The 17903-nt window shown below is 35.2% G+C and overlaps 1 protein-coding gene across 5 annotated transcripts in view; it reads left to right on the plus strand.

The window, feature by feature from the left end:
* NRXN1 (neurexin 1) overlaps positions 1-17903 on the plus strand; it is a 1071934-nt gene that overhangs the window by 920769 nt on the left and 133262 nt on the right. For 4 of the 5 annotated variants that reach the window (XM_046659961.1, XM_046659962.1, XM_046659963.1 and 1 more), the window contains 2 exons: positions 14907-14996; positions 16364-16683. In XM_046659961.1, coding sequence (XP_046515917.1) covers positions 14907-14996; positions 16364-16683 — 410 coding nt within the window. The remainder of the gene's footprint in view (positions 1-14906; positions 14997-16363; positions 16684-17903) is intronic. The other variant, XM_046659966.1, reaches the window with a different exon arrangement.

Raw genomic sequence — 17903 nt, forward strand, 5'->3', positions numbered from 1 at the left:
TAAGATGTTTATCTTTCTAAAATTACTCTTATCATACCTTTTTCTGCCTCTCAATTCTTCAGTGGTTCCCCAAAATGGACTATATAAGGGATAGAATTTGTATGGATGAAGAGAGAAGTACAGTAGTGTTCAATGCCCTTATTTCAGGTCAGATGTTTTACATTTTAGAATCTTATTTTTCAGATTTTAATTTTTTGTTTCTACACACATAGAAATTTTTTGAAAATCTGATTTTCCTGATTTACGCTTTTCTAAATATTATGTTATCAATTTCTTGCCCTTGCGATAGGAAATCTAGGATTACAGGTGTTTATTATTTTTACCATATTTGTCATTTCAATTTCATACTTCAAACTTTACTGCTATTTGTCTTGAATATACCTAAAAGCCATTAACTTGGAAAACTAAATGTAATGATTAATGCAGTTAAAGTATTTCAATGTGTAGCCAAACCAAAACAAATCAAAAGAAGAAGGTCTGTTGTATTTGCCCATAATGTGTGATGATGTTCTTTCTTTACTTTTCCATTTCCTTTAAAAAGGAAATAACGTGAACAAGAGTAGTTTTATGGATAATTTACTTCCACTTTTAATGAGCTGTGGTACCTTTCCAACTCTCTTCTAATTCTGTAAAGCTCAAGAGACCGATTTGTCAAGGTTATCAAACTCATCCTTCATCAGTTGGCAATTGGGCCAGATTCTAGCTAAAGTGTTTTTCATTCCTACGGGTCTGTGATTCTATGTAATCTATAAAAGCAATAGTTGCCATCATAAATTTAACACTGACTATGTACCAGAAGCTATTCCCAAGGTGCTTTACATGCATTACATCTTTTAAAAGTAATCTCATAAATTATCCCCATTTTACAGATGCGGTGACACTTGGAAAGATTCAGTAATGTGCCCTTGAGCGCATTACTGAGACTTGAACCTGGGATTTTCTGACTCCCATAAAATCAAATAGACTTAATTATCTTTTTCCATAAGTCTTAATAGTCTTATGGAAAATAAAGATTTCACAAATTTCAAACTGGAAACTCTTTCTCTTGGGGCCATTAAAAGGAGACTTCTGATTTTTGGTGAGAAATGTCATCTAGTGCTACATGGACTATAATTTTCACCTAATTGTGACAATGTTAAGTATTTAAAAAGCTGTCTATTTTTGATAGGATGGTATGTTGTGATCCCTTAGCTTAGTCATCAGTTAAAATTTCTTAGTCATCAAATAAAAAATGTGGCAACCTAGAATCCTTTTTTTCTAAAGACTAGCCAAATAATGTATCTATGGTTATACATGTCATTAATGTCAGGCCTCAGATCCTACCCACACTTTTCCAGGTCAGGGTTCATTTTGGTACACCACACCACCAGCTAAGGAATAAAAGAAAAAAACATGTATTGCACAGACCTCTTTTGGCATACATTCCATCAAATATCAAGTTATTAGAGCATGTACCTTCGTTTCTCTTTATGCTTGTCTGTTTCTTGATTGAAATATTAAACAGATTGTACACTGATTTCTGTCAAAGAGCTTATATGTGATATTTCTAATCAGAATGCCCAAGGACTTCCTAAAAGAAACTTAGCAGGAGATCAGCCCTGTGGCCTAGTGGTTAAAGTTCTGCACACTCTGCTTCAGCAGCCTGGGTTCACAGGTTTGGACGCTGGGCACAGACCTACACCATTTATCAGCCATGCTGTGGCAGCAAACCACATACAAAATAAGATTGGCACAGATGTTAGCTCAAGGCTAATCTTCCTCAAGCAAAAAAAGAGGAAGAATGGGAGCAGATGTAAGTGCAGGGTGAATCTTCCTAAGCAAAAAAATGTTGCTAGTCCTATGCATTTTGTGATTCCCAATTTTCTTATCCAAGCTAGAAGTGTTATATATCCCTACAAATAGTTAGCAGAGAGTCATTATATCAAGTTTCATGAAGGGAATTGACTCCATATATAAATCTTACTGTGGAATTGCTTCTGTTTTCCTAATGTATTGCTGAGGAAACCACTCACCACTGTGGCTACCTATTTTCACCTACAAAAAGCAGGATTGAGAAGGAATGGAAGATAGAATCAGTAAGTTTGGATCATGGAGAAGGTGGGAGTATGAGATAGGCCTGATAAGATCCCAGAGTAAAGAGATTTGGTATAGGAAGGTGCAAAATGTAAATTGGTAGAGCTCATTTTGTAACTGTGCTCACTACAAGAATTGTGGTGCCGGAATAGTATGATTTGCAGCAAATCCAGCAAAGGATAAAATGTGAGAGATGCAGTGAACCTACTGTACCTACTGCATTCTTTACGATGTGTGGATCTTAATTGGTGATCTCTGTCCAGGCGGAGTTACACTTGGACCACTACAGGTTTTCAAGTCTCAATGGGATGGGAGCTCTCATGTGGATGCCTCCTGAACTAGAAATAGCTCCCAAAGTGTGGTTCGCCAGGTCACAGGTGTTTGAGAAACCCCCAAAAAGATTTTACTTAGATACATTTTGGACAAAAGTGGTTTGCAAAGAGCTGCCATTGATTTGAGAAGTCCTTAGATTCCCACTTGAAATTGTCCTTTCATCTCTTTAGCGCTAAGAATTTAAAATGAAGAGGAGACAACTCTTTTTGCTTTCTGAGCGTCATAATGCACTACCCCCATCCTCTTAGCTACTTTTAATAGAATTGAAATCTCCTAAAATCTAATGTCTACCTGCCTTTCTCCTTTTGAAATGGCTGTCAGAGCAGTGACATGCTTCAGTGGGTGGGTAGAAAGATGGCAGAGGGATGTCTACATGGTGAGAGGTGTGTATGTCTCTATAGCTGAAGGGAGAAAGAAGACAAGCTTACAACATTAAACATATCAGAAAAATGTAAGGGCTTAATTATAAGGGTCTCCACAGATGGTGACTGAAAGTCTTCATAAATTTGTCAAAGCACGATGAGATAGTTTAAAAAAAAGAAGAAAAGGAAAAAAAGTACCAAGTCAAAGATTTCACTGCATTTTAAAGTGAAGATATTTTAAAGATAGTTGCAGATTTAGAAACATTGACGATGTTTTGTTTTTCATGACTCTAAATTAAATCCCTCATAAAAACCCACGAACAGTATGTTTTAACAAGATGGTCTAATGTGTGTCTTCTTGACAACCCTACCTTAAACTTGGGACCCTCAGTCATTAGCTTTGGAGACCATCTGAGAGGCCATACAGTTCACCGATCTCATTTTACAAATAATGAGACTGATTTGCTTTGGGCCACGCAGTATCTGCTTCTGTTTACAGTTTCTGTGGCCCTTCTTTGCCACAAGCAGTATGGGGGGAAAGGAAGAGTTTAAGACATCCTATTTGAAGTGCATCTCTTTGAAGCATTAACATACAGATTAAATTGTCATTTTGAGACCTCAATGATATCTAAAGATTTTTTATTCCAGGAGCAGTTTTGTCCCCATGGTGCTGCACAGAACAGATGGTGGTCTCCTAAATTTCATTTTCTCTTGGGGTGGATGCCCTGGGCATTTTCTTTTTATGTGACCTCCTCAACTTAACGATCGCCTTTCAGTTATTCCCACTGGCTTACGGGTAGCCATGCATAAACCTCTGAGAATGAAGCTGACATTGCTTGGGAGAAAATGCAGTGATTTTGATAAAGCACCTGTGGGGTTCAGGACGTCGCTTATAATAAGTCTAGTTCCCTGGCCTTTATTTGTCCTAGGAAAGAAAAATAGATTTATTTTCCTCTCTTCTTTACACCTACCTCATCTCCTTTCCTATAGTCAGATGGATGCAAAACAATTTCTGTGATCTGTGTATTCCTAGATATATCATATTAGGCAAATGGTACCAGACAACAAATAATGATGCAACCACAATATAATGGCTAATATTTACTGAATGCTTACTCAGTGCCAGGTACTGATTTACATATGTTATGTCATTTATTCTTCTAAAATACCTTTGTTGTAGATGAAAAAATTGAGATTGAAAGATGTTATGCTCCTGGCCCAGCGTTACCCACTAGCCAACAGTGAAGCCAGAATGTGAACCCAGGAATTAGAGCCCAGTATCCTTAACTATCAAGGATTCTCTTTCCACAATGAATCTGACCACGTGGGTATTTACTTCCAAGAATTAATTGCTGACAGACAAAATAAATTTTTATTGGGGAAAAGTTCTTTTAGGGTTTTAAGTTCAAATCCATAGTATTTGATTTATCTGCAAAAGAAAAAATTCATTATTTTATTCATAGATTTTACATTTTATAGGATTGAAGAGGGCTAGCACTGATCCACAGTTGTATCCCAGCCTGTCCTTTGCATTTCCAGAACATTTAATCTTAAATAATTTGTGTGCAGTTGACAAACCCCATCTTTCTAATTGAAAAAAAATCTTCCTGCATCATAATTACAAGTGGAGGAAAGAGATTGAAGTCCACTGAAAATGAGGTCAAAGTGCAGTCGTAATCAGACTTATTTTTCTTAACTGGAGAATGAGGAATTTTCTCAGTACAATTTACAGGCCATATCAGACCATATATGAGACATTTACTTATTTCCTCTTCCATAGACCCATCTAAATCTTAAGAAGAATAGATTGAAAGTCAAGGTTGGTGAGAGGAGGTAAAAAAATCCAGCTGTACCACAAAATTCTCTGATTTTCAGAAATTAAGAACTAGGAAAAGAAGCCTTAGAGAATACATACGTAAGTTCTTATTAGGGTGGATAAGCTTAAATGTTATGACATTATGATTTAGAAAGTGCTTAAGATTCTCATATCTGGGAAAATGGCAAAATGCCATTTGTAAGGTTATGCAGGCTGTTCTTACATTCCATTTTTCTTATTCTCACCATTGAGTGATGTCTATCAGTGGCCCTGACTGTTTTTGAAGCTGTTAAGACATTCTTCTGTCTTAAATGCTGCACAGCTAGCACAAAAGAACTCTTTAGTATGCGTGATAACGGAATATGACCTTTATCAGAGTACATTCTGTATTTTGTTATCTGCTTGTCCCTGTTGCTTTTCATTTCTTGCTGCTGGTTTTTGATATGATACTTCATTCTCTCCATTAGGAACCTAACAGCATCACAAGGCTTAGGGAAGAACACATAAATCACTGCTCATTCCACAGAGGCAATGAGACCCAAAGTTCACAAGGTTACATTTATTTCTAGTTAATCTGATGGAACAACATCCAAAATAAAGTTTTTGAATGTAAATAGTTAGTAGGAACAAGTGCTTCTACAAATCTGTGTGTAAAGGCACAGTAGATATCTTGATGTAGTTCCTCATAACAGAGGGACATGAAAGTAGAAATTTCTTAAGCCACTAAGAAATGCACTAAGCTTCTAATTTATTCCCCAAAGCACTGTTGAACTCTAGTAGACAACCTGTGTCCTTCCATGCCCAACAGCACAGCAGTCTCACATGAAGATATGGTTTAGCTGGGTAGAAGGGCCTGCTGTTCCACATAAGGAGCTGGGTTGTCATCTGAAGCTCAGTCAGGAACAGAGAACTACCCTACTTGAGCAGTCTGCGCTTTCTGTAGCTCTTAAGTGGGCTGACTGACAGGGCACTTGGGGTGTGCCACCATCTCTTGCTATAGCATTGCGTTAAGATACTCCATTTAATTTCTAGAAAATGCTTTTGTTTTAAAGGAAATAGTGGGAACAAAATTGAAATATCTATAAATTTAGTATCAATAATATTAAATTAAAATTTGAAAAAGATCCCCTATAATGCTTCCATCCTAACACAAGTGTTTTCATTTTCACATATTGCCCTCAAATTCTTGCCAACTTGCATTGTATCTTTTTTAGTAGTTTTAACATTGTGTATATTGTGTTTCACTTCACGTGGCATAAATATTTTAACCATTTTTATTCAAATTTGCAAGTAGTTTGAGACTAAATATATTATATTAAAGAATATATTTATTTAAAAGATAGATGTACGAGGCTGGCCCTGTGGCTGAGTGGTTAAAGTTCTGTGCACTCCGCTTCAGCGGCCTGGGTCCGCAAGTTCACATCCCGAGTGCAGACCCTACTCCACCCATCAGCCATGCTGTGGAGGCATCCCACATACAAATTGGAGGAAGATTGGCATCGATATTAGCTCAGGGCTAAGCTTTCTCAAGCCAAAAAAAAAAGAGGAGGAAATGGTAACAGATGTTAGCTCAAGGAGAATCTTCCTCACCAAAAAAAAAAAAACATATATATGTATATATATATATATATATGTATGTATGTATAGATGTAGGGGTATATAGCTTTGCAAAGTCAAAGAAAATAGTCAATTATCAACTGTTTGGAGATTGATATACACATTACAACACATTTTTATCTAGTTATCATTTCAGTAATATTTAGATTGTTTGTGACCTAGGTGAAATCCTTTGTGTTCTATCACACCTTCTTTGTCTGCTTTAATCCATTGTTCTCTCTGAACTTCTGTGGCAACTACAGTTCAAATAGTGGCTAATTGTATAATTATGCCAAGTCATCTATTATCTTGAACTTCCATTTAACTTTCCTGATTTTGCCCCTTGACACCGCAGACAGAGTGTGAACCCTTCAATGATAGGATCTATGTGATGTATTGATGCATGGATGTCAGAGTGCTTTCAGAGGACACAGTTGGTGCTTATGTATTGACTTCCTTGAGTCAGATCGCTTTCCTAATGTCTAGCTTAGCTATATTAAGGAAACAAGGGATTTGATTTTTAGAACTAGAGAAAGAAGATGAAGTCTTTTGGGGACATGAGATATGTTTAGAAAGGGTAGATGTGGATGCATGTCTTGGGTTATTGATAAATAGCATGAGAACAGAGGTAAGAGATGAGCAAGGAAGACAAAAAGGAGGAAATGTGAAGTCCTAGCAAAATTCACTTTAATGTGATGCAGAGTTCCATCCCTCTTCTTACAAGCCAACGGACAGGAGTGGTCTTTTGACTCATGACCAGGACCCTCTTTCCTTTTCCAGCTTGTCTCTGAAGAGGATTGGCATCAAAAAGCTGTGAACTTGGTGGATTATTATGCTTGAAGCTTGTCTTATAGATTAGGGGTAAAGACGAGGAATGCCTGGAAGATTTTATGTCTCAAGTGGTTGTACATGGCAGGACATTGTTATAAAAGGAAGAAAAGGAAATACTGCTCCTCACTGGGATCTCAGCTGTAGTAGAACTTTGATCACTTTCCTTGCCTCTGCTTCACTATATCTATAAAATAGAGATGATAAAAATATCCTCCTGATGAATCCTCAAGGATTTGGGGAAGGTTACTGATTTTGCATGCCCAAGAGGGAAAACTCACCCCAAACTTTATGAGGCAGAACCTTTACAGACAAGAACATGACATTTTCATTATATAAAAGAGTGCCATAATGATTAAAAGGAAGATGTTGGGCCTTCACAACTCAGGCTGTTTGAGACTTTGCTTTAATAACTATCCTATGGAATAGCTTTGGAGTCAAATATCTCTGGTTTCAAATGCTTCCTCCATCTATTATGCATGACCCAACACTCGTTATATTATCTCCCTGAGCCTCAATTTTTCCATCTACAAAGTAAAAGATACTTATGGTCTGGGATCAATATGAAGACTAAAGAAGATAACCTATATAAGCAAATGGCACAATGCATAAAACATAAAAGCTACTCAATAGTTTATTTTCCCATTTTCTGTTGGTCTTATATTTTCTTTAATATGTATATTTTTATATGTTTAATTATAATAATAAATATAATATATAATATAATATTATATATGCCATATATATATATATATGACAGTGAACTGATGGACCAGACATGGCCCCTGCTTGCAAAGAACTTATAATCTAGAATCAATTACACAAAATCATTTCATATGGTTATAGATACTGCTACTGAGTGTTGTTAGAACGTAAGCTCTAGGCTAATTTGGTGGAGGGGTGGGGCCACAGGGAATGCCTCCTTGAGAAACATATAAACTAATATTTAAAGGAGAAATAAGTTGGCCAGACTCAGGGGGGTGTGTGTGTGTGTGAGTGTTCATGCACTTATGTGTATGTTGGGTGGGTATGAGAGTGTTGAGGAGTACCCAGAGATGGAGGAAATTTACAAGGCAAAGACAATGGCATCTTGAAAGAGGATTAGCTTGGTTAAAGGAATTGAAGAAGTTTAGGGTAACTAGAATTTAAAGAGTTAGAAATAAGTAGCTCAGGATGAAACTGGAGAAGTAGGCAGGAGCCAAATAGATGTACAGTCATGCATCACTTAACGATGGGGACATGTTCTAAGAAATGTGTCATTACGTGATTTCATTGTTGTGTTAACATCATAGAGTATACTGAAGGGCAACAAAATTTGCCACCCCAAAATGTCTCCCTTTAACGTGAAGATTATTTTAGGCTGATTATTTTTAAGAAACAAAAGACTCAGAAAGTTTTTCTTGTTACCTTCCCCGTAACTGCCTAAAAGAATTCAGATAAAAAAACCCTGTCTCAGGAAGTGAGCTATCACTTTAGCATAACATGAACTAGGTGATAGACAGGGAGGAACGTAGAAAAGCCTGTTTGTTGAGCTCCCCTTTGTGTTCTTCTGTTTCTGTGTGGCCAAAGAAATGCTTGTTTTTGAAACAAGTTTGGCAAGTTTGCTCCTTTACACCTACCTGTGAATTGCCTCCCTTCCTTTTGAAGTTCCTGACTCTCCCCACCCCCAACATTTTCTTTTGTCTTTAGCTGAGGATGTCATTTAAGGTGAGGGCTTCAGCCATTGTAGCAAGTTACTCAGTTTTCCTGGGTTTGTCCCATGTATAAACGTTATTAAACTTTTGTTTGTTTTTCTCCTGTTAATCTGCCTCATGTCAATTTAACTCTTAGCCCAACCAGAAGAACCTAGAAGCGTAGAGGAAAATTTTTTCCTCCCCTGCAGTACTTACACAAACCTAGATGGCATAGCCCACTACACACCTAGGCTATACAGTACTAATCTTATGGGACCACTATCGTATATGCAGTCTGTTGTTGACCTAAATGTCATTATGCAGTGAATGACTGTATATTTTTGTGTGCATATCTTAATGATATAGCAAATAATATAATACACAGGAAAAATATTTTCATTAGAACAGCTACATTTCTTTCACAAGTTTGTTCCTTGAAGAGTGTCAGTGGTGTTCAAAATCCACTTATTTGGAAAATTACCAGCTAATTTAGGTATTATTGTATTGTATGGTTCTCATAACAACCACACATAGGGCATTTATTTGCAAATCATGTGGTAATGCTGCTTTTAAACCTAGAGTAATTTTGCAAAACTATGTTGAACTTTTACCTTACTTTATGGTCCTAAGTATATCCAAATGACGTGTTCCCGTTTAAAAGCAAAAGATCTAAAATCAGACTCCTGGAATCATACTTCTCTGGAAGTATCTATAGATTTTCAGAACCCTTTTGTGTTTCCTTTTCCAATGTTAAAAACTCAGGAAATAGGAAGCCTTCAGAAGAAGTAAGTTTCTTTGTTTTACTTACATATTATTCTGTTGGGTTCATAGCATTGCTTTTCCTTATTTTTTCCCAAGGATATTACTATGTCATATTAAAAACTGACACTTTTATTTCCAAGGAGAAATTACACATCAGGGAAGAAGATCTATGAAAATGAGAGAAGAAAAACTATGTATTAGCGAAGTTCATATAGCTTGTCTCTACTGACCAATAGTCATAAAAATATGATTACAATTTTATTTCCCCTTGTTCTCTGAGTGCCACCATGAAATTTAACTCCAACTCAAGGATTTGAGTTTTATTACCCCTTGCTGCTTACCTTGATTCTTTGAAATTACTCGTTTCCTTGAAGTCTACTGGTTCATACAAAATTACTATACTATACTGTGACTAAATATTATTGGTTAGGTAGGAAAATGAACTATCTGGGGTTCAGTCAAAGTAGAGGATGTTACACTCTAAGTCTAAATGATCAGATTTTCCTTTTTATTCTTCACTGCCGCAACCTTGTTTGAAATACCCTTATATTTAACATGTCTGAATGGCCACTCCAATTAGAGCTTGTGCCTATTAATTGGTTGTGGTGGGGTTACTACAGGGGGCCTGCCTTTTGTCAAAAACACTGAATCCTGAAACTAAAATAATGTTATATGTCAATATTATTTTAATTTTAAACATTATTTAATTTAAAAAATACTGAATCCTTCAAAAATTCAAAGAAAAATAAACCCAAAGTTTTCATCCTGTTTCATTTTTTTGAAAATTGCTTCAGCAGAGTCCTGTATTTTGCTAGTGACATTCTCAGTGGAGGTACCAACATATTTAACCCTCATAAAATTAACTGGAGGAAAAAGAAAAGAAATCAACAAGAAAACCTCATTCCACATTTGTTAGAGTGAAGGGAGTATGAGAGTAAATTATTATCTTTTAACTTGTCAGTGAGAAGCTCTGTTTTCATAAACCTAATTTATGTCCTCAGTAGATTGCTGTAGTTGATTTGCATGCTTTTTAAAAAGTTGAAATTCTTCTTGGACCCTTTTAATAATTTCAAAATGAATAGGTCTTGTATAATTGGGTTCTTATTGCTTTATCCTTGCCTCTGATTTAGGAAACTTGAAGATGCAAATAGCTTCTCATCTTCGGTTTTATTTGAATTTTCAGGTACATTCCACTTATTTGTAATCTCTCCTATCAGTATAAGCCTGCTTCCTTTCACCAAGCACAGAAGCTCCATGTAATGTTTCTATACCCCAGCACATTTGGTTTTAGATCCCAACCATTTTCAAAGAAAGGAAAAGGTCATCAAAAATTATATTAATCTTTGAACTTCCCCAGTCAAATGGGTTGTTTTATGTACTTTATATTGCATGTAATATATTGCATGTAATATAGATGTATGGCAAACTATGGACAGGATTAAATAAAAAGAACACAATCATAGAGTTATTGGATACTTTGTAAATAACCTATCACCATGAATTTGTAAAGAAATGAAATGCATTTTGAGAAATTTCTTAAAATAATATAACTCAGTTATGGCTTTCCATATGCAGCTTGTTAATGAAAATCAGGAGGTAGAGGCAAATTGTAGGTTTATTTCTGGTGAACCTATACAATCTAAACTATTTTATACCCAGTAGTAGAAGGAATTTGGGAATCAATTGTTAAAAAGTCATTGTCACTATACTGTATTTAGATATGTCTTCATTTTTCAAGAGTGTATTTATATATAATTTTGTCACGAGAAAAGTCAGTTTTTAATTCTAGTAGAAGAAGAAAGCATCTGGAGAAAAAAGTCAACATTTATTGAATTGAAGTAAGCACCATCTGATTTCCTATCCATTACCCCAATTAAGAATAAAGTCTGTCCTTTGATTTCAAAATCAAGTCTTCCAGTTAAAAAAAGAATGCTCTAGAAGACATCTGACACTTGTGGGTAAGGGGATTTTGGGAGCCCATTTGTGTGACTACCTTTCTTAATTATCACATCTGAGACACCTATCTCTGCTGCCTACTGTATTTTCTCTTTCTTGTTGTTAGCTGACCTCTTTGTTATTCATTGGGAATGTAATGATTCTGTTCTTATATAGCTAAGTCTCCTCAAGAATCTTCCAAAGCTATTTTTGACTTAAATCATGCCATATTAATCGTGTTAATTGTTCTGTGTGTGCCAGTCAAAGGTATGAGGGGAAATTGTATGTATGTATTTGTGTGTATATGTATTCATGTGTGTTTATGTGCTCTTTTAAAAGTCATTCAAAAAGAATACATAATGCCTTCAGTTTTCTCCACCAGTCTTATTTAGGACTTCTCTATTTCCCCTCCTAATGATAACCATGATTATCTATTTTGTGGCATTGGGCAGTTATTACTAAGCAAATAATGAACTAATTGACTGTATAGACATTCAAATCAGTGTCAATCATAAAAGAAATAAGATTATTGTTTAAATATGTGACATTTTCTTTGGAAAGTACAAAGGGAAGCTTAGCTACATATGTTCTATTCTCCGGGCACAAATATTTGCTTTGTTTTTCTTGTGCATTTTGTTAGGCTACAGTGGTGCCACAGACACTATCAGAATTAAAAACCAGTTTTCCTTCACTGCTTCATTCCTTAGATATTTCATAGGAGGTTATATCATAGGTATTGTGCAAGCACTACGAGTACAAAAATAAACACTACCTGACCTCGTGGAACTTCAGAGTTTAAAGGGAAAATATTTATTGAATATGCAATTACAGAGTCAAAGCTTGTTTCTAAAGGGCATGTATCAGACACTAGGAAAGCATGTACTCAGGTGTCCTAATCTAACTTGAGGACATGAGGGAAGACCTCTTGAGGAAATAATACTCCTGCCAAGAAGATTCCATTAATGAGTCATGTTTGGCTAAGAAAATATGGGCATAGGGTGAGAGTGAGGAAGAGTATTTCAAATAAAGGAAGCTACCAGTATGGAAGTCCAGAGGTTAGGAGAGTTCTAGAAGAGTTGAAAAAAAGTCTCATGAGGATGGAAAGAGGAGAGCAAGGCAGTGACAGCCATAAGCAGGAAAGGTAGGAAGAGACTGCATCATGGGAGTTCTCATAAACCTCATGAGGGGTTTGAGATTTTATCCTAAAGGTAATGCAAGGATTAAAATAGACAAGTGCAAGATTAGATATTGGCTGACATAGGAAGAATGGGTGGAATGATTGCAGAGAGTACTGTTAATACACTGCAGTAGTAATTGGGCAAGAGGTGATTTGAGGCCCAGATTTGGGTGGTGTGTGAGGGAATAATGAATCATTTCTGATGATGGGAATACTCTAACATGAAAAACAGCACAAGGAGCCACCTAATTATAAAGTCATCAGGAGAGTTATAACAGTGTGAATTGATATGTGTGTTGGCCAACAACAAAGTCCATAGAGCAAAGGGTATGTGTTTTTGAAAAATATCTCACGTCTGATTACCAAGTTATGCACATAAACATGTTTGTTGCTTAAATTATATATAAGCCCAAAACACATATTCATCAATAACCACACTGCATTAATATAATCAGTATTAGATTTTAGTATATTTTTCCAAATATATATATATAAACAAGCCCACAAAAGAACAGAAATTGTGCACAGTCTTCTAAAAGGAAGATAGGCTTGGAATTTAAGCTATTTGCATCCTTGGGTTCTTTAAAAATATCGATATACTAAAAATATATTCCCATAGGATAAAATATTGTTTTATAGCATTTTAATGATTGCACAACACACAGAATTACATATAAATGTTTTTACTAAACTTTGTATTTTGTTTCACTTTGATATTTACATTTTAAATTAAATATTAATGTATGAAATATTTTCAGTCATATAGACATTCAAAGGACAAATTAAGATCTAAAAGGTAGTTCTTTTCTATTTCTCTAGAAGTGTGTGACCAATATCATGGTGGGTTTATTGTGGTAAGTATAGTGTATAATAAGACTAGCATAAGAAAACACTTATAAATTACATGTTCTAAAATCTGAGGAGAATTTATATATATTTTTTTTTTTAAAGATTTTAATTTTTCCTTTTTCTCCCCAAAGCCCCCCCGGTACATAGTTGTGTATTCTTCGTTGTGGGTTCCTCTAGTTGTGGCATGAGGGACGCTGCCTCAGCGTGGTCTGACGAGCAGTGCCATGTCCGCGCCCAGGATTCGAACCGACGAAACACTGGGCCGCCTGCAGCGGAGCGCGCGAACTTAACCACTCGGCCACGGGGCCAGCCCCGAGAATTTATATTTATCATCTTTCCTAGCAAAATGCTCTAGTCTTTTCTTGTGGGCAGTACTACCATTCAACATTTCTTTTGACCTCTGAGTCCTCATCTGAGCTGTTGTTAAAATATCTTAGCTCAAAATTCTATATTATTTAATTTTCATGGAATGGAATAACTTCTTACAATATACACGATTGAGCGCTGAGATGGCAGCCTAGATTCTTCCTAAGTGCTTTATAGATCAAGAAAACACCCATCTATAGCAAGCATTATTCAAGGTCAATTTAAACTGGTTTTTCTCTCAGATAATTTTTTGTTCAAAGAAGCAAAGCTTGCATTTAGTTTAGATCTCTGAATAGGGACCAGTGTTTGTGGCTTGTATTTGTTCCTTAAGCTATCATGTCTTCTTTACGATAGTTTAATAAAAAGCAGATATTTCAGTATATAAAAACATACATATAATTCTTTTCAAATGTTACTTATTTCAACATGTTAAGCTTTAAATGAAACTAAGGACAGTCATATAAGGTCACTTTTGTCAAAGCCTTTTCCTATAATAACATATTTGGATGATGCAAGATGTATTCTCTTGTGATGTCCAAGTGATTGATAAACCAATTTGTGTGGAACTATTGTGAAGAATTATTTGGACTTTGTGGTTTCCTTAAATGAGATGAATAAGAGTTTCTATTTTCTGACTAGGTCATAAAGTATGCTAGGTCTATTTTAGATGCTTCAGTGTGCCAAAGACGGTATTAAGTTTGGTGTTCATAAATTACTAATCTGGAATAAGAGGTTGAATGTATTTTGAAAACTTAAACCTGTTTCACCTGAACATGTTTAACTAGTTAATAAGAAACATCAAAAAGACAAAACCCTGAGATCAATGGTCATTTTTTTGTAAAGCTATTCTATGCTGTTTAAATTGGTTGTTCGGGTCTGTCTATAACATAAGTTTAATAACCTAGCTCAAATGCAGATTTCTAATTTTCAATTAACATAGGAATAATTTTGTTTGCTAAAATAAAATAAATGAATGAATGACAAGTCTGAAACATGAAATGTTCTAGGTAGAACTTTTTAAAATTCCAAATTTCAAAAAATCATGTGGCAACTGTATAGCTCAAGCTTTAAGTATTAACTTTTAACCTTTGACCTTACAGATTTTAACCAATGAAATGTCTCTTTAAACTTTAAAGGAAACAATGATAACGAGCGCCTGGCGATTGCTAGACAGCGAATTCCATATCGACTTGGTCGAGTAGTTGATGAATGGCTACTCGACAAAGGTAAAAAACATTGATTAAAACTTCAAATAAAAAAATAATTTGAACATAACCAAGTAGTACTTCATTGTAACACTAATAAACATAAAAAATAAATTTTCCGTAAAACTAAATTAAAAACAAATTTAAAACAGTAAAATGTAGATAGCAATATTTGCATACCTTGTATAATAATTTCTATACATTTTTAGACGTACCAGCTGTTTAATAATCTTACCCTGTTAACTTAAGGTTAAAGGGACTGTTAAATATAATCCACTAACTCAATCTATGAAGGTACTCACAGCAAGCATTAACCCAAAATGATAAATCATTCATAGATTATATTACATGTTCCAGCCTCTAAATTATTAACTAAAATATATGTAGTTCTGATATCTTTATGATGGTCCTGAAAAACAAAAACAACAAACTCTTGGTTTAAACTCTAGGCATCTTAAATAGTGGGCAATATGGATTGCCAGTCAAAATGAAGTCCCTTTAACGTTTGCAACCTTCTAAGAGCATTTGGGAACAAGCCCTGATTAAAAGTGAACTTAAAGTTGTGTGCATGCTTTTTATGAGCAGAGAGCAATCTGCTAAAACTGGATACTCAATTTGATGATATTGGTACTGTTGCTGAGGATTGCTGTTTGATGGAAATGTGCCATAATTTCTCCATCGGTTTGTGTATCATTCCTGAAGCTGCTTTTTACATCTGAAGCTATTTTTTTCATTCTGTTTTGTTTTGATAGACTTGCTGAAAGCCAATCAGAAAAGTATTTTTGGAATTTTTTTGTCTCTGACATGCTCAGTGTAAACCATGCATTTCTTTTCAGTGTGATTGCCGGAAAAATAGAATAATTCAAATAACAATGGACTATTGCCTTCAAAAAATAAACGTTTCTAAAGAATAGCAGATAGATACATGTGGCCATTACATGAAGTACAAAATTTTTACCATAAATTTAAAATTAGATTTTAGCTGCTTAGATTAATTTCTGTCAGTATAATTTTAAAATGACAAATACTTGAAATGTTAGATCTCTCACTTTTTTTTTAAATTAATTTAGACTTAGGAGACCAATAGTATAAGATCTTGAGGTAAAAGGGAAAAGGGATCCACTAAAAATTGATTTATAATACATATCTTTGATTGGTCTTTTAGCAAAAGCACTACATTTACAATAAGTTGAGAATTTACAAGTATTTGCCAATGATTATGCATTTCATGGACACCTCATTTATAAGCAATGAATTATGAGTCAAATGCCTCTCTTATAGTTTATTGCTCTCATTATTCACCCCATGAAAGATCTGTTTTATCATCCTTTGTAGAATGTAGAGTTCACAATCAACATTTTTGCATGTATGTAATATTATTTTTACAGGGCGTCAGCTCACAATCTTCAATAGCCAAGCAACCATAATAATTGGCGGGAAAGAGCAGGGCCAGCCCTTCCAGGGCCAGCTCTCTGGGCTTTACTACAATGGCTTGAAAGTTCTGAATATGGCAGCCGAAAATGATGCCAACATCGCCATAGTGGGAAATGTGAGACTGGTTGGTGAAGTGCCTTCCTCTATGACAACTGAGTCGACAGCCACTGCCATGCAGTCAGAGATGTCCACATCAATTATGGAGACTACCACGACCCTGGCTACTAGCACAGCCAGAAGAGGAAAGCCTCCTACGAAAGAACCCGTTAGCCAGGTGAGTATGTGGATTTCTTTCCTTCATTTTGGACCTGTGATTATGAAAGTGGGTTTTTCTGCATATGTGTCTTTTCTAAAATGGGATTGTTTCTGATCTGAGGCATTATGGCTTCCTTTGAGACTTGCTTAATGAAATGCACTCAGTTTGAATATGAAATGTGTATATGTTGTTCTTCTGAGATTTGTGGACTTTTATAAACTGCTTTGTGTTGGTTTGTTAGCTGCTAGCTGGTAGTCTTGATTTAATAACCTTGGTGTAGCCCATGCTGAGGGGATTGGCTGCTAATTACACAGGGTTTTCACTTTTTTATTTACATGAGCAAGTAAATTAATGAAGTATTTGAAAGGCCTTGTATGTTCAAGCTCAGCACTTCATCAAAATAAAATAAAATAGAAGCAAATCTGAAAATCTTAAAAGAGAAATTGCCTACAATACTTCTATTGTATTTTGAAGTCTTAAAATTTTGAATTGGTAGGCATGTGACTCTCATGGAGAATGATATGTCTACCCTTTTACTGTCTATGAGAATAATGCACTGTTAGTTTGAGGACAAAGACCCAAAATATGGTACTTAATATCTGTCTTGGGCTAACATATTTTGTATATGTGGCCAACTGCCTTCACAAAGAATTCCCTTCAATGAGCTTATTGTCCCATCTTATGTCTAAAATTTTTGAAAAACAGAATTTTTAAATGTTGAATTTGTACAACTTGGAAGTATATTAATTCAATCAAGATACACTTATTGATTTCCTACTATGTATCAGGCACTGGTTTAGGTATTGGCATTACATTGGTGAAGAACAAGAGAAAAACTCTACCTGCCTCATAGAGCTCACATTTAATGGAAAGCTATTGGAATGCTGTTGAAATGCTATTAAATGCTATTGGACCCCTGTTGACATTTATAGCCTTTGTATATATTCTGTTGTTAATTCTTTCAAAATTGTTATGTTCCCCTTGGTCCAAAATTGATTATTTTCTTTTGTTTTGTTTTTAATAGTTAGTGAGTGTCTCCAGTAGGTGCCATATAAAGCTTTCCAAATACATGAGCCATACTTTTCTAGAAAACCACATTCTAAAGAAGCAAGAATGACAACAATCATTTTTTAAATTGCTTTTATTTCAAATATTTGAAACAGATCAAGTGTCAAATTTAGAAAGAGAGTAAAAGAAGGTGAATTCTGTTCATATCAGCACCCTGGCTAGTAATTAAC

Source organism: Equus quagga, chromosome 5 (assembly GCF_021613505.1).
Source record: "Equus quagga isolate Etosha38 chromosome 5, UCLA_HA_Equagga_1.0, whole genome shotgun sequence".
Classification (NCBI taxonomy): domain Eukaryota; kingdom Metazoa; phylum Chordata; class Mammalia; order Perissodactyla; family Equidae; genus Equus; species Equus quagga.